General features: G+C 42.5%; 1 protein-coding gene across 2 annotated transcripts in view; it reads left to right on the forward strand.

Annotated features, from left to right (window-relative positions):
- The window catches only part of CD180 (CD180 molecule), a 39778-nt gene that overhangs the window by 9740 nt on the left and 11679 nt on the right, over nt 1-18359 (forward strand). For both annotated transcript variants that reach the window (XM_021007236.2, XM_021007237.2), the window contains exon 2: nt 16047-16213. In XM_021007236.2, coding sequence (XP_020862895.1) covers nt 16047-16213 — 167 coding nt within the window. The remainder of the gene's footprint in view (nt 1-16046; nt 16214-18359) is intronic.

The following is an 18359-nucleotide window of genomic DNA, read 5'->3' on the forward strand; positions in this document are numbered from 1 at the left end:
ACTCCCTCCCAAGTAGTCGTTTTCTTTCACTGCTGCAAGGGAAGATGGTAAAGATGTATCGGTGACACATTCACAGACTCTAGTCATAGGCAGCCGAAACTGCAGGAAGATAAAACTAGGGAAAGGTGATGGATAGCGAGAACTTTCAGGGAGAATGATAGGGGCCCTTAGGTCTGTGAGGGAACTGCCCTCCCGCACCAGCAGAATTACAGCAGGCTAAATGGGAAGGGGCCTGAAGAACGGCAATGAAAATTATGAAATGCCTCTAGGAGACCCCAGGAAGAAAGATTTTACAGGCCATTGATGATTTATTTTGTTAGAGAAAAGGAGACTAAATAAAAAGTACCTACTCTACTAAAATCTGAAAGCACCAAGCAATATTCCTGTTTGTTTTTTTTTTTCTAGTTAGCTTGTGTAAGAACCAGGGTCTCAATCAAAATGGTAAGAAAAAAAAATCCCCGTAACAGAGAGTCTATATCAATAAACATTTGTTAAGTGCCCACTATGTGCCAGGCATAGGTCCAAGCACTGAAAATCAAACAAAGGGAAAAGAGGGTCCTTGCTTCTGAGGAGCTCATGGTCTAGTGGGAGAGACAACATGCAAATAGCTATGTACAAACAAGTTATACACAGGAGGAGTTGGAAACGAGCAATAAAGACAAGGCACCAGAATAAGTTTTCTGAACCAGGTCTGTGAGACGTTATAGGGGGGAAGGGGTGTGGTCCTTAAAGGGAGGAGGAGAAAAGAATCTCACTTGGGCAGGAGAGTTATAGTGATTGCCAACATCAAATCAGGAGGGCCCCTGGTTTCAGACCTGCCTCTGACATTTATCATGTGACTGTGAGGAACCTCCCTGGTCCTCAGTTTCATTTTCTGTAAAATGGGAGTAATACTTCACCAAGCTACTGGGAGAATCAAATGGGCTAAAAGCTAAAAACGTTTTATAAATGTCATCAATTACTCAGCAGGCACCTACCATAACAAAGCATTCACTAGATACCGAGAGAGAGGCAACATTTTCTTAGGACTGAGTTGTCACGTCAAGTTGGGACGCGTTTATGTGGGAAATAGAAAACAAAAATAAAAACAGTGCTCTCCCTCAAGGAACTCACAGTTTAAGGGTTCCTGTTTTCATTTAGCTGGCAGTTTAGAAGGGGGATATAATACAAACACGTATAACTACAATATTACATGATTCAATTCAATTCAATTCAACAAGCATTCATTAAACACTTAGACAAACCAGGTACAGTGCTAGGCACGTAGAAGGGAGGAGGTCAGCTTTTTGGTGGTCCCTAAAATCTCGCTGAAGATGGCGGTCTGGGAATACAAAGACAAAAATTCCTGCCCTCAAGGAGCTTCTTTTCTACCAGGGGTGGGGTACAAGAAGTCAGGGAGGACCACATTACTATCAGTTTCCAGGTAAGGGAGAGAGACCAGGAAAGTCTTCCTCAAGTAGGTAGGGCCTGAGCTGAGCTTTAAGGAAATAAGGTCCTTAGAGAGCACCTCGGGGGTGCAGTGGACCAAGTGTCAGGCCTGAAGTCAGGAAGACTCATCTTTCTGAGTTCAAATCTGGGCTCAGACACTTGCTACCTTTGTGTGACTCTAGGCAAGTCACTTCACCCTGTGTGCCTCAGTTTCCTCTTCTGTAAAATGAGCTGGAGAAGGAAATGGCAAACCAGTATCTTTGGAAGAGGGGAGGGAGTATATTTCAGTTAGGGATGGGGCCAAGCCCAAGCCAAGGTACAGAGAGAGTCAGGAGCTGGGATGGGGATTTGGGACAACAGCAAAGAAATCAGTTTAGCTGGAAGACATAGTAGTCATACAGCTAGAAAGGTAAGATCGTGAAGGGCTTTAAAAATCATATGGAGGAGTTTATATTTGGTCCTCAAAGCAATAGGAAACTGTTATACAAGGTCATCCAGGCTAATCCCACTCTAACCACTCTCAGAAATGGTCTAGTTTTAAAAACTTCTTCAAATCACCTTGTGAACCCTTCAATTATCCAATAATTGTTAAAAGTTAAGGTCCATCTTTTACTGTGACCTGCCAAGTGAGTAAAGACCACTCTGCCCTCCCCTCCCCGGCCCAAATGAAAAAAAGACTTGCTTCTCTGTCCAAGCATGGCCTCACAATCAAGCAGCCACTTTCACAATGAGTTTTTTGTTGTTCAGTCATTTTCAGTCATGTCCAGGTGACTCTCATGGCCTCATTTGGTGTTTTCTTGGCAAAGATACTGGAAAGGTTTGCTATTTCCTTCTCCAGCTCATTTTTCAGATGAGGAAATTGAGGCAAATAGGGTGAAGTGACTTGCCCAGGGTCACACAGCTAATACGTGTCTGAGGCCAGATTTGGACTCAGGAAGATGAAATCTTCCTGATTCCAGTGCTGGCACTCTATCTACTGCATCATTTAACTGAAATGAGATTCTTAGGGACCACCAAAATGCTAAGATACTCCTCTTTTTCCTCTTTCTAAAGTAGCAGGAAGCATGCTGGATTTTGGAGCTAGAGGACCTGCGTTCAGTTGCCTGCCCTACTACTTTCTACATTTGTAACCTTAAACAGATCACTTCCTCCTCTGAAAGATAGTCTTTGCCCTCAAGGAACTTACTCTCTAATAGGGGGAAGATAGTACCCAGAAGGAAGCTGACAAGCAGGGAGATTCAGGAGATTCAAACTGAGCTGCTAATGGAAAGGAGAATTACCTGGAAAGTTCAGCACCAGCTCTCTGTAAAGAAGGCTGTAGCAGTTTACTGTGCCACTTTCCAGTGGGGCATGGGGGGAGAGGGGAGAGGAGAAGCCCTTGCAAATCAAAAACTGAATCAATCGGTATGACGAGGAGATTTCAGAGGATCAGTTTACCCTAGGTGGGGCATGATCTAAATGGAAACATGTTGTTGTGATTTGTCCTTCCTTCTCAAAGAGGACCATGACGTCAGGCAGAGGATGACAAGAGTTACAAAGGAGGCAGAATTGCTGATAGAAAGCAGAATATTGGGGCAGCTAGGTGGCACAGTGGGTAGAGCACCGGCCCTAAGAGTCGGGAAGACGGGAGTTCAAGTCCAGGCTCAGACACATAACACTCACTAGCTGTGTGACATTGGGCAAGTTACTTAACCCCCCAATTGCCTCACTTAAAAAAAAAAAACAAACCTTTCTTTTTAAGTGGAGTATTAGAAGACCTGGTTCTAGTTCTCACCATGCTATGTGCAAGCTGTTGTGACCTTGAGTGGGTTCCACAGCCTCCCTGAATCTCAGTTTCCTCATCTGGAGTAATCCTATTCCGTTCCCTCTATCCTCATCCTGATGGGTTATGGGGAGGATGCAATGACACACATATGTAAAAGGCTTTATAAAACTGAAAGAGGCGTGTGACATTATCACTATTCCTTTGGCTTGAAGCTTTGTCCTCTGTTCAGATGCAAACACCCCCATTGCAATGTAGGTGATACAGTGGATAAAATGCTAGACCTGGAGTCAGAAGATATGAATGCAAATCTGGCCTCTGACACTAAGTAGCTGTGTGACTGGGCAAGTCACTTAACTGCCTCAGTTTCCTCATTTATAAAGTGGGGATAATAATAGCACCTATAAATTGATATAATGTTTATAAAGCACTTTGCAAACCTTAAATTTAAATGTTAACTGTGTATTAAATGTTAACTATTTTATTCTTATTATTAACTATATTATTCTTAATGATTATTAATAATAATTTCTTCTTTCCCTCTCCCTCTTCCAGTCTTAGTCTGAATAGGCTTATCAGGTCCTTTCCTAAGGGGTAATAACAGTTCAGAGGCAGCTAGCTGGCTCAGTGGGTGGAATGCTGGGCCTGGAGTCAGGAAGACCTGAATTCCAATCTGGCTTCAGACACTTACTAGCTGTGTGACCCTGGGCAAGTCATTAACCTCTGTTTGCCTAAATCTACTGGAGAAGGAAATGACAAACCACTATAATGTCTTTGCCAAGAAAACTCCATGGCCAGTCTTGGCATCCTATGGTCCACAGGGTCACAAAGAATCAGACGGGACTGAACAATAACAATAATAGTTCTCATCTATGTAGTGTTTCAAGGTCTGCAAAGTCCTTTGCCTACTTTATCTCATCTGATCTTCATCATAATTCTGAGTTCATAAGAGGTATCCTCGAAAAGGTACAGAGCTAGGCCACTGTAAAGAGACTCAGACTGCAGCATTGGCTTTTCCTTCTTATCAACTGAGTAACCTCAGTCAAGTCACAACTTCCCTGGGCTTCAGTTTCTTCAGTTATACAGTAAAGAGTTTAGGGAAAATGCTCTCTCAGGTGGTGCTTCTAATTCTGAAAGTCTATAATTCTAAGAGAGAAGAGAGAAAGCAGGAGTTTTGGTGCCAGAGAAGAGAGCTCAGAATGGGCACCACTCAGGGAGCTTGGAAGTGGAAATGGACAGCTAGAGGCACCAGAACATAAACTTCACATTTTTGCTTGGGCCGACCTTGCTTTTAGGAAATGACACCTCTATTTCTCTCAGTTTGTTTCTTTTTTTTTTTTTTTGTGAGGAGCTTGTATAGCAAAACCAGAGGAATTTGGTCTTCAGTGAGTGGCAAAGTATCCTTTCCCAACCTCTATACCCACAGTCAGGACAGACTGGAACACTGAGAAAATGGAGTCTGGATGCCCTATTGGACTGTGCCTAACACATCTGGGAGTGACTGGGAGAAAGGGAGAAAGGCTTTGTGTTGTCCCTTTCATCAAGGTCAGATTGAGTTTAACTGGAGACAATTTATCCCTATAGCTGTCTTCCATTATTTCTCTCCCTTCAATTGGTTTGACCGGGCCATCACCAGTCATCCTGATCTGTATCTCGCCATTAGACTCAGATGGCTCTGGAGGAGAAAGTGAGGCTGGTGACTTTGCACAGCCCTCCCTCACTTAAATTCAATTCACTTGCATGTGTTGGCATCACCTCCCTGATGTCATGGTCCTCTTCCAGAATGAAGGACAAACAAAAATTTGACCCTTAACTCTGCAGACAGCATTATGCAGTTATTTATCCCTTCCACATCAAGGTGGTTATGGGCATGGTGCCCTCCTCCCCTTGCCCATGGAAAATCTGAGTAAATTTTTTTGCCCTCCCTTCATACCAGAGAAGTCTGAATTACTATGGTATTAAACAATAAAATATGTTGATATTAAACAATACTATAAATATGTTTTATGTATTTCTGAGTTTCTAAACCTTTTCTGTGTCATCTACTGGCCTTCACATGATGTATGCAGCTTCCACAAAACTTCCAAGAAATTCCCATTTAATTTCTTATACCAACCCATGATATGTAGAAACCACAGTAGGGAAAGTCGCAATGTGGAAGGGATAACTGTATAGAACTTTAAGGTTTGCAAAGAACTTTACATATATTATCTCATTTGATCCTCACAACAACCTTGTGAAGTAGGTGCTTTATTAACCCCCTTTTCAGATGGGGAAACTGAGGCAGAAAACATTTAAGTGAATTGCTCAGGGCTATGCAGCTACTAAGGATTTCAAATCAGATCTGTCCTGCCTCCTAATGTTGGCACTGATTACATCACACCACTTAGCTGCGTCAATAAAGTGCCATAATAAAGCATTTTGGCTGTTCTGACTCTCATATTGCAGGTAGCAGAGATCCCAGACCCAGAGAGCCAGACAGGATGGTGCTCCCATTTCCAGAGCAGTCAGATTTAGGCTGGTGGTAGCAGGAGAGAATGAAAATGTGGGCAGAGCCTCAGACACAGAAGCTACTTCCGCCTTCTGGTCAGCCACTGCCAACACTGCCGGCCTCTGCTGATACCCCCTTAACTCCTTTAAGCAGTTCTGGGGACTTCCTCTTTCTATTCTAGGTGTTTTCTGAGTCCCCTCCTGGCTTACCCTTACCCTCTCTGTTTGGGCTTCTTACAAGCCGATGGAATAGTCAGGGTGTGACCTTGTCTAGTACTTGGCAGGAGCGGCTCTGGCTGGCCTTCCTACCATGGGCAGGGATGCTTTGTATTCTGCCCTCTGTTGATCAAGGGAGCCCCTCCTTGTTTGTCCACCCCAGCATCCTTAGATACCAAGAGGCAGCTGGGAACCTCACTCACTCTCAGTTTCTCCAAGGTGATCTCAGAGCAGGCTTTTTTTTTTTTTGTATTTTGTTTTTTGGTTTTTTGGTTTTTTTACCCAAAGTATCCCTCACTCATTGAGTGCTGAGTCTGTATTTTCAGCTGTCTTTCCCCATAGGGGTTCATTTGCATCTTTAATCAGGACCTTATTTTGCTTTCTTTTTCCTGCTGTGTTCTTAACTCCTTTAGATCCATCTGTCTTTTCTTTCTGCTTGCTTGTGTTGAAATCACATTCCAATTTAGCATCCTTTGAATTTCACTCAAAGGCTGTTCTCTCCCTTTATCCGTGTATCATCAGCACTTTCCACTTTTATTACCACTTTTAATATTAAACCAGAAGCTGGGTGGCACAGTGGATAGAGTGCCAGGCCTGGAGTCAGTAAGACCTGAGTTCAAATCTGGCCTCAGACATTTACTAGCTGTGTGACCCAGGGCAAGTCACTTAACCCTGTTTGCCTCAGTTTTCTCATCTGTAAAAATGAGCTGGAGAAGGAAATGGCAAACCACTGCAGAATCTTTGCCAAGCAAATCCCAAAAAGGAGTCATGAAGAGTCAGAAATGACTGAAAATGACTGAACAACAACAAACATTTATTAAGTATTTGCTCTATGCAAAGTACTGGGAGAGAATTTTGTTTTGTTGAGGGGGAAAGGGGACCTGTGATTTCAGCAGATAGAGCATTGGGCCTGGAATCAGGAAGAGCTGAATTCCAATTCCACCTCATATATTTACTAGCTGAGTGACCCTCCAAGTTGCTTAACCTGATTGCCTCAGTTTGCTGAACTGTAAAATGGGGATGATAATAATAGCGCCTCCCTCTCAGGGTCATTGTGAGGATCAAATGAGATAATATTTGTAAAATCACTTAGCATACAGCTGGCACATAATCAATGCCTGTTTCCTTCCTTCCTCTCGAAAAGGGAACTCCTACCAATGCAGATTGGCAGCTGTTCAGCAACTTACAGTCTTAGAGACTCTCAGGGCTCTGGAACTGAGAAGTTAAGTAACTTGTCCAGGATCACACACAGACAGTCTAGCAGAGGCAGGATTTGAACCCAGATTTTCTTGACTATAAGGGCAGCTCTGTAAACACCACTGCAGGCTGCCTCTTCCTCAAAAACGTGCAATGGTTAAATACACACGTCTTGACTGAACTCACAATCTAGTTGGGGGTAGTTAATTGATTAGAACAGAGAAGCAGTGTGTCACAGTAAGAAGAAGGAGAACCTCAAATTCCACCTCCAATACATACTATGTGTGTGATCATGGATATGGCAATTAATTTTTCTGAGCCTCAGTTTCCTCATCGGTAGAATGGAGATCATACCTGTAGTACCATGCCTACCTCATAAGGTTGCTGTAAGAACAGAATGAGACAAAGTTTACAAAGTGTTTTGCAAACCTTAAAGTGCTATATAAATGTTTTATTATCACAACACATACTTATAACTGAGATATGAAATGGCATAGGGCTAACCTAGAAAAGCAATGCTGTTGAGTATCTGAAAGGAGAACTCACCAGGAGGATGAGTTGCAGCTTCCTGGAGGACATGGCATTTGAAATGAGCCAGATTTCACCTTGATGACATGATATGATTTCAATGGATGGAGATGAGGATAGAAAATTTTAGGGAGAGGGAATAACGTAAGCATGGCCCAAAGGTAGGACAGCATGGGGAGTGTACGAGGTATGCTGAATAATCACATTTTGCTGAGTTGAACACAGAGCTGATAGGGGGATGGCTGTGTGGGAAACAAGATGTGGGGTGATAATAACAAAAACAGAAGGGAGAGGTGGACAGTTCAAGAGACTTCAGGCGTAGCTGACAACTAGTTTTTAAAAGAGAGAAAAGTCTGAGATAATACCCCAATTTCAACTTTGTGAAATGGGGTGAATGATGATATCATGGAGTGAAATAAGGAAGCCAAGAAGTATAATAGGTAATAGGGAAAACATTCTGGAGGCAGGAGCGATAAATCAAAAGCACAGATGAATTAATCTTGGCAAGGAGTAGGGACTCTCCTAAGACAAGAGGGAAATGGGTAAAGATAACTCAAAAGTTTTAAGTTGCAGAGTGGGAGAGTTGAGGAAGCTTACTTCAGATGGCCTCAGTCTTCTAAGTGAAATAGGAAGCTAGATCATTTGATATGTGTGTAAGGGGTGAAGGATGTTATATGTTTCAGAAGAGAAGAAAAGGTTTGAAACAGCTCCTGTGGGAAACGACATAGAGAATCAGTGAGAGTTGAAAAGAAGGATTGTCCTGCAACAGTGAGGGTCCAGATGAAGTTATGCTCCATAAATTTATAGCAGGTGAAATCATGATGATTTCATAGCTCTCTCCAAGGATTCTGGGCAGTCTGGGAACAGGAACATAGCAATTTGGTGGTGGAGGTCATTCATAGTTGAACCTTAGCAAGCCAGTAACATGCAAGGTTGGGGGGATTAAGGCTTACTGTGTGGGAGCAGGGGATACAGTGCTTGTTAAACATGAAAAATTTGAAATATCTTAGACCTAACTCATTTCCTTGAAGATCGTAATACCCTGATCCCAGAGTAATATTGCAACTCACCAAAAACTGAAAATAGGTGTTCATAAGTACACAGATTTTGTTCTATCAACATTTCAAACAGAGCCCCCAGGTAGCACAAGCACCCCAAAACCATGCTGCCTAAACCCTGTATCCCAGCCTCCTCTTCTCTCCTAGAGCTGCAGTGGTGTGGCCTACATCACCTGGCAGTTCTCAGCAGGGCCACACACTCTTGGATCTTAGCCCCTAAGCACAAGGGATATAGACTCCCCTTGGATACTCAAAGCAAAAGGGCTATTACCTATGTAAATGTGGATTGTTGTTCTTATGACCACCATATTTGTGAAGGTGCTGAGTCTGACAGTCAATAAACATTTATTAAACATCTACTATGGGCCATGCACTATGCTAAGCCCTAGAGATAAAAAGAAAGGCAAAACATTGTCCCTACCCTCAAGGAGCTCAAGTTATAATGGAGCAGAGCTATGTAAATAACTTGAGGGGCGGGAAACCTATGGCCTCCAGGCCCCATGTGGCCTTCTACATCCTTGGATGTAGCCTTTTGACTGAGTCCAAGTTTTACAGAACAAATCCTTTTATTAAGGGGATTTGTTCTGTGAAGTTTGGATTCAGTCAAAAGGCCACACCCAAGGACCTAGAAGGCCATATGTGGTCTTGAGGCCACAGGTTCCCCACCACTGAAATAGGTGCATATATAAAATACAGAATGGGGGAAGGTAATCTGAAAGGAGAGTGATTCAGAAACAACAGAGAATCAGTCTTTAGACTACTAAAGAACTAATGGGTAAAAAAAATAAAAAATGCTATAGCTCAGAGGTCCAATAATTATTGCACACTAAGCTCTAGCTAATATTTTTGTAATTCTATTTTAAAGTCTTTTCAAATTGATTAGCTTTTGACTCCACTTACTCATTTTATTAGTTACAGAACCATAGATTTGTGAAACAGCTATACAGGTAACCATGGAAAGATGCAAAACTAAGTGGACCATAGGACTTAGGACTACAACGTAGTGTAAGGGACCCACTCTGGGCTCTCAGTTAGCTACTTCAAGTTCTAGGTATTTTGTGAGTCAGAATTCTCTCCAAATCACAGCTCACAAGCCCCTACCAAAGTATTTTGCTTTTGACTAGTCAGCCAGATGACATATTCATTTCATTACAAAGGTATTTCATAAAATAGCAATCTAAATAATAATAGAGTATTTGGGGGCAGCTAGGTGGCACAGTGGATAGAGCACTGGCCCTGAAGTCAGGAGGACCTGAGTTCAAAAGTGAGGCCTCAGACCAAACACTTGATACTTACTAGCTGTGTGACCCTGGGCAAGTCACTTAACCCCAATTGCCTAAAAGCGAAAGAAAGAAAAAGAAAGAAAGAAAGAAAGAAAGAAAGAAAGAAAGAAAGAAAGAAAGAAAGAAAGAAAGAAAGAAAGAAAGAAAGGAAGGAAGGAAGGAAGGAAGGAAGGAAGGAAGGAAGGAAGGAAGGAAGGAAGGAAGGAAGGAAGGAAGAAAGAAAGAAAGGAAGAAAGAAAGAAAGAAAGAAAGAAAGAAAGAAAGGAAGAAGGAAAGAAAGAAAGAAAGAAAGAAAGAGAGAGAGAAAGAAAGAAAGAAAGAAAGAAAGAAAGAAGAAAGAAAGAAAGAAAGAAAGAAGAATAATAATAGAGTATTCTTCCCTCTCAACCTCAAACTCAATCTTCAACACAAACATATACACCCAGTGTAAACTACATACCTTTACAGAAATAATGTGGAGGATATTCACAAAAAGTGATCACATAGGCATCCATACATGAAGGGATGCACGTGTAAATGTATAAGCATAGTATATGCATGGAGGGGCAACTCATATCTCTGATACAAAGCTGGAATGTCTTCTCCTAATGTCATAGCACTGCTGTCTGCCAGACCTGCTCCCCTCCCATGCTTTCTCCAGCTGATCCATCAACTCAGGCTATTTTCGAGGTCACTTAATGTTCTATACAACATTTACTCTGGATGCTGTGACTATAGCTCTTTCAACAGCAACAGTAATAATAATAATAATAACAGGATTTATATGGTGCTTTAAGATTTGCAAAGGGTTTTATGAATAATTTTTCATTTGATACTCACAACAAAACTGGGATAATTATTATTACCCTCATTTTGCAGATGAAGAAACTGAGGCAGAGGTTAAATAACTTGTGCAGGCATACAGCTAATCAGTCTGAGACAGTATTTAGCCTGAGGTCTTCCTGACTCCAAGCCCAGCAATTTTACCCATTATGCTACCTAGGTTCTTCAGCCTAGCTGCCTCTAATATCCATTGGAGGATATGTGGTTATGAACCCCCACCCACCTACCTTTGAATTGCAATTTTCACTCAAATGTTTTAGCTTGTTTTCCTCCTGTAATAACAACAGGAGAATGGCCATCATTTAACGAGGGATCTTTTTGATAATTCAGAATTTGTAGTGGCTAATCATTATGAATATCATTTAGAGTTAATTATAACTAATTATGATTGTCCAGCATTCAAAATATAGACTCATTAGTTTTTGTTTATAAAATGCCTTAGAGCCGACAAAGCACTTCTTTCTTTGAGGTTGGAAGAGCAAGTATTGTTATTATTTTACGGATGAGGACACTGAGGTTGAGGCAGATTGAGTGTCATATCCATCCAGAACCACGTAGTCAGTAGCTACAGGAGACAAGATAGGACTCGAGTCCAGATCTAGTGACTAGAAGTCCAATATTTGTTCTCCTACATCATGTTGAAGGGGCATTCTCTTAGGTGTATTGTTTTAGACTTTGACTATTCCTGTCCTTAGCCCACTGGGGGACCCTAGTGGGGTATTGGCCTACAAATTGGATTCGGAGTCAGAAGAAGTGGGTTCTGATACTGGCTATCCTTCTTACTCCCTGAGTGACTTTGGGCAAGTTATTTTATAATGAGAGAGTCAGGTTAGATGACTTTGATGATCCCAAGGTGGTGCTATGGTGACCTTGGCAAATCACTTAACTCACCTGGTTCATTTCCTCATCTATAAAATGATGGTTTTAGACTAGATGGTCTTAGGGCCTGTCCAATTCTAGTTCTAGGACACCGTAGTTGATCTTGTGATTTGTCTTTTTCTTCTTTTAAAAAATGAGTGCAAGGGAAATACAACCTGCTAAATTGTGCTATTTTGCGGTTAATTGGATTGTATTTCGTACAGTTGCAGAATCCAGTGTACTTCTTGTTATTCCCCATTGCCCTAAAATCTAATGTCCTTGAGAAGCTGAGTCTGACCTGCCTTCTTCGCAAGCTGGATATGGAGGGGGCTTCTCTTCCCTTGGCTTTGTGGCCACGGCCTCAAGGGTGCACCCAGGCCTCTGGTTGAGCCCTGTTGGAGAGCTGGGCACTCCTTCCCGGCTGCTCTCTCTGGATCCCATTAGTGAGGTAAAGAACTTAGTGTGGCTCTGGGAAGGATTAGGTCTGGAGTTATTTAGGCCCTGGGGGCCTTGCAAATTCTAGAGGAGAAGGAAATTGTTGCTGCCCTAAAGTGGCAAGCTCATAATGGAGCCAGACAAATTCTGCCATATCCTTTCTTACTCCTGTGAATCACGGCATCAGTGCTCCAGCTGAGGTAGCAGAGTGAGGGCCCCGGAGCACCCCTGATGGGGTGAGGGAGAGGGGAAACCAGGGCAGCCCAGATGAGACGGCAGCTGTGCAGTGGTAGCTATGGGGCTCCTGCTGCATACAGGGGCTGGCACCTGGGAGCTGCTGCCCATGTGGGTTGCCCCCCAGCACTCGCTCAGCCAAATCAGAGTTTGCAATGCAAAGTGTGCATTTCAAAAACATAGTGAGAATTTGTAGAGGTCCCCAAAGGATTGAGGTTTATGCAAGACGATGAATGAATTACAAACAGATATAAATAGACAATTTTCATTAGCGACAGTTATAATGCTTCCATCTCATCCATATGATTAAGAGGAAAATCTGATTTCCCTTCTGTGAGTTTACTCATACTTCCCATTGTAAAGTTGCCCAGATCAGCAGTAATCCCTATGAGTGAGTTATACTATGAGGCAATTAGCATGGCAGGCCTGGTCTCTTCAGTAAAGGTCATACATTGGAGGCATGGGTAATCTCAAGATTTTCATGAGGGAAATGCTGATTTTGAGCCCAGGGGAACAGGAAGCTGGAGCAAGTCATTATCTGGCCCAGGCAGGCTCTGTGGGGGATGGGGTGGGGTGAGTCAGAGTTACCTTCTTACCTCTTGCCTCTACCAGCTGCAACTCAGGGGAAAAGAAGGGAAAAAATGGAGGGGGGGGGAGAATAACAGAAAGGGGGAGGGGAAAGATGGGGAAAAAAGGGAGGGGAAAGGAAGGAATAAAGAGAAGGGGAGGAAAATTAGAGCTGAGAGGATAGAAGGAGGGGAGATTGAGAGGGAGGAGAGTGGGTGAAGGAAGAGGAGGGAGAGGAAAATGGAAGTACTGCTATTTGCTGTATTATGGGTTTCGGTACTGATATTGATATTGAGGCTAATTTGAGAAGGATGGACTTTGTATCACTAAAAGGATGGTGTCTGGTTGATAAATGTTCATATTCTCTGTGTGTGTGTGTGTGTGTGTGTGTGTGTGTGTGTTGTGTGTAAACAGAAGTAGTCTGCTGGCCTTTCCATGAGATCCTTAAGAATGATAAGTCCATATGATAAAATTTGTCTGCTGGCCTAGAAATCCTGTGTAATCACCCTAGCTACTGAGGGGGCAGAAGCTCAAGGGAGGGGAAGAGAAGAGAGGGAAGGTCAGTGAGGCCTTCCCCAAAGAATGAACTAGCCTCATTTTAGTATCCACTATTTCTAAGAATCTAACTCAACAAGCATTTATTACATTCCAGTTCTGTGCAGGACACTGTGCTAAGCAATGGTCACACAGATGAAAAAGAAACCCATCCCTGACACCATTTCCTGAAAACAGTTGCTGTCTGAACTTTGGTCCATACTCATCAATTATCCTCTGCTACCACAGGCACAGAGATTTAGAACTGGAGGGTCCTCTAAGGTCAGCTATTTCTTCATTTTACATAACTGAAGTAAAGGAGGCTTGCCCAGGAGGTAAGGAGAGGGACGAAGGGCTTGCCCAAAGTTTTAAAAAAAAATGGTAACTAGCAAGACAAGATTTAAATCCAGGCTTCTGACTCCAGGTCCAGCTCTCTGCTGTCCCCAGAGCAGAAGCAGTGCAGATGATAGAACAGATGGGCTTCAAGTCAGGAAAACCTGAGCTCGATCCTAGCCTTAGACAATTATCAGCTGTGTGACCTGGACAAGTTATTTGACTTCTGTTTGCCTCAGTTTCCTCAACTGTAAAATGGGGATGATAATAATAACACCTCCTTACCAAGGTGGTTGTAAGAATCAAAGGAGATATTTGTGAGGTGCCTGGCACAAAACAGGAGCTTAATAAATGCTTGTGGGGGTAGTTAGGTGGTGCAGTGGATAAAGCAACAGCCCTGAAGTCAGGAGGACCTGAGTTCAAATCCAGTCTCAGACCAAACACTTGACACTTACTAGCTGTGTGACCCTGGGCAAGTCACTTAACCCCAATTGCCTAAAAATAAATAAATGAATAAACAAACAAACAAATAAGCAAATAAATAAATGAATAAATAAATAAGGAGTAAGTCAATAAATAAATAAATGCTTGTTCTCCAACCCACCCTCCATCTCTCTCCCTGGAGCAGCTGGTCTCCCTTCTGGCAGGAGCCTGGCCAGCCTCCACTGTAGCCTGTATCTTGGGTTGCCTCCTTTGAATCCTTTGCATCAGCTGCTTGCCTCTGATCTGAAAAGGGCTTCCTGGGCTGTCTGTCTTACGCACTCTTTCTCTGCCTCTTCTCCCTGCAGGTGAACTGTCCCACTTGTGCCTAGCCTTACGATCCCACATTTGCACTGATCCTCTGCTCTGCCGGTCATGGGGACCTAATTTTGTCATACTGTGGTCTCTGGCTCAAAGGCTGGACCATCCCCTCCAAGCCCTCAAGGCATAGGACAGGCTAGACAGGTGTTCCACTGAGGTCAGTGTTCACTGGGCCTCACTGAATGGGCTGAGGCCAGTCTTGTGAAAAGTTCTAATCAGATTAGCACAAAGCCTCTGAACCAGAAACATTCTTCCTCTACTTCAATCTCTCTTTAAATTGGGGGGGGGGTTTGAATCTGTGATTTCAGTTCCTATGTGGGAAGACTCCTTCATCAATGCACAATAGCAATTGTGCAATTTGTACTTTAGAGAGTTAGTTCTACCTGGGGGCATTGGGAGGTTAATGACTTGTCTGGAATCATAGAGCCATGATGTGCCAGAAGTGAAACTTGAATCCAGGTCTTTCTGACTTCTTTGCTGTTGTTCAGCTGTTTCAGTCATGTCTGACTCTTTGTAACTCCATTTCAGGTTTTCTTGGCAAAGCTACTAGAGTGGTTTGCCTTTCCTTCTCCAGCTCATTGGACAGATGAGAAAACTGAGTCAAAGAAGGTTAAGTGACTTGACCAGGGTCACAAAGCTAGTACATGTCTGAGGCTAGATTTGAACTCAGGAAGATGAGTCTTCTTGACTCCAGGCCCAGCGCTTTGTGCACTATGGCACCCACCTAGCTGCCCAGGAGCCAGACTGTAAGCATTTTAAATACCAACAGAGTTTGTATTTTGTCCAAATGTTTTTATTTATTATGTTATTTACTTTATATTTATTTGTATTTTATCAAGGTATTGGCAACCACTGAAGATTTTTTAGTGGGAGAGTGAAGTGGTTATGTCTTTGCTTTAGGAATTGCCATTTGGAAGCTACATGGAGGAGAGATTGGATTACAAAGGAGACAAATTAAAAGCTGTTTGTGAAAGTCTACACGAGATGTGATAAAGGCCTGAACTAGAGTATTGGCCTCCAAGTAGCAAGAAGGAAACATCCACAAGGGTTGTTAAGCAGATAGAATTGACAAAACTTGGGAAGATTAGAGATGGTGGTGAGAGAGAATGAGGACTCCAAGGTTCAAAAGCATTAGTAGAACATGGACCATTGTGGTCACAAAACACATTAGCTGGGGAAGGTATGTACATTGTTATTAGTGCTTAAAGTACATACATGAGTTTACAGAGCTGTTCTATTTCTGTTATGTCTGGGACTTAAACATATGATTCATGTAATAAGGGGATGGTTCTCAGTGAAACTGACCTTAACTTTCTCATCTGTAAAATGAAGGGGTTGAACTAGATGGTCACTGAGTTCTCTTTTTCCTCTAGATCTGTGGTGTTATGATTAATCCCTCAATTGTCAATGTAGCCTTGGCTGAATGTGAATGGCCCTTCTCATCCTCCTGATTCAAAGATGCCGTGGTCGAGCCTTGAGATCTTTTGTTCCTTCCAACAGGTTACAACCAACCTCACCTACAACTGTGAAAACCTAGGACTTGAAGAGATTCCTGAAAGTCTTCCAGCCACAACGAAATTTCTTGAGTTCGGTTTTAACTTTCTGCCTGACCTACAAAACTCAGCCTTCAGCAGACTCAGAGACTTGGTCTACTTAGATTTAACCAGGTAAATAGACATTTTCCCTGGAGGGATTATATGCCTTGAGAGGCAGCATAGGGAAGCAGCTACACAGCCAGCACTGGAGTCAGTGTGATCTGTGTTCCAGTCCCGCCTCTTGCAAATGCTAGCTGTGTGACCTTAGGTAAGTCACTCTCAGTGCCCTAGGCAACCATTGCTTTTGTTTGGTCATTTAGGTCATGCCTGACTCTTTGTGACCCCATTTGGGGTTTTCTTGACAGAGACACTGGAGTGGTTTGCCATTTTTTTTCCTCCAGCTCATTTTACAGATGAGGAAACTATGGCTAACAGGGTTAAGTGACTTGCCTAGGAACACACAGCTAGTAAGTGTCTAGTCTGAGGCTAGATGAGTCTTCCTGACTCCAGGCCTGCCACTCTATTCACTGCACCACCTAGCTACCCAGGCAACTTTTTTTTTCTTTCTTTCTTTCTTTTTTTTTTTTAGGCAATTGGGGTTAAGTGACTTGCCCAGGGCCACACAGCTAGTAAGTGTCAAGTGTTTGGTCTGAGGCCAGATTTGAACTCAGGTCCTCCTGACTTCAGGGCTGGTGCTCTATCCACTGCACCACCTAGCTGCCCCAATACCCGGACAACTTTTAAAGATTATCAGATAACTGACTGATATTCATCAATTGAGGGGCTGTTTAGACCAACCAAACTGATGAAATCACAGGCTTAGGGGAAAAAATCTCCATGCCCTATATCTGGTACCCAGACATGAAGATCTCTTAGGAGGAGAAAAACACACCGTGTCCCTCAGCAGGTTCCAACATTCTAGGTGCTGTAGTGGATAGATTGTTAGAACTAGAGTCAGCAAGGCTTGAGTTCAAATTCTACTTCTGATGCTTACTAGATATAAGCTATTGGGTTTACCCTCTCTCAGCCTCAGTTTTCCATATCTGTAAAGTAGAGATAATGAAAGCAGCTGCCTCAAAGGGTTATTGTGAGATTCAAATAAGATACATACACACACACACACACACACACACACACACACACACACACAGCATTTTGCAACCTTAAAGCATTATATAAATGCAAGGTATTTTATTACTAGCTAGATGAAATCGGGTTATATAGAACCAAACGTACCTTGATGAGAGCTATTGCAAAGGCCAGAAGTAGACAGTAAAATGTCTGAAGCAGAGGGGAAAGGAAGAGATGTCATAAAAATGGTGGTGATCACCTCAGGTCCAGCAGAAGTGTCAGACTCTCAGACTAGTCCAGACTGTGGTCTGAACAATACTAAAGAGTAATTGGGAAATGTTTAACGAAATAAATAAAAACACAATACAGCATAGACGGTGTTAACTTGCCATCTTCTAAGACTACATGCAGCCAGCAATGATCCATTTCTATTTTATTTTGACAATGCCATTTTAAATCACCATTTGGTGGCTCCCATTCCTCCTGCTCGCATTAGATGCTGTCCTGACCCATGGCAGAGCTTTTGCTCCTGGGACCCTGTACAAGGAAAAGTTTAAGCCTCCACAAGAAAGGGGATACCTCCCTCTACCCCTTCCCAGTCCCTAGGGTCATCTCCCATGGAGTTTCATAATTTTCAAAGTAGTGTTCACATTAACTAACTTTATCATAGGACCATAGATTTAGACTTAGAAGGGACCTTAGAAGCCATATAGTGCAATCTTCTCATTTAAAAAAATAAAAATAACAGTAATGCATGTGTTTATACTGGTCTGCTGACACCTGACAGGAATGAAAGACGTCCTTCTACAACAGCATCCCTAACAAACCAGCCTTCTGCTGAAACACTCTCAAAGAATCTTGCCTGTTTCTGACAAAAGAAAATTAATCTTATATTAAAAGATATCTTAATTTTATATCACCTTTGTGGATATATATATATATATATTATATATATATATATATATATATATATATGTGTGTGTGTTTGTTTTCACAGACGCCCCTCGTACACACACACTTTCCTTTCCCCTTTCTTATCTATCCCTTATAACAAAGATTTTAAAAGAAGGAAAAAAGCAGTCTTGCAAAACTAATGAATACATTCATCACATCTGATAGGATATGTCATATTTTATACCCATAATTCCCCAATTCTGCGATGAAAGGATAAAGGTACCTTTTTTTCAACTCTTCTCCAGGGTTAGGC

The sequence above is a fragment of the Phascolarctos cinereus genome, unplaced genomic scaffold (assembly GCF_003287225.1).
Source record: "Phascolarctos cinereus isolate Bilbo 61053 unplaced genomic scaffold, phaCin_HiC Scaffold_4;HRSCAF=312, whole genome shotgun sequence".
In the NCBI taxonomy this organism is placed as follows: Eukaryota; Metazoa; Chordata; class Mammalia; order Diprotodontia; family Phascolarctidae; genus Phascolarctos; species Phascolarctos cinereus.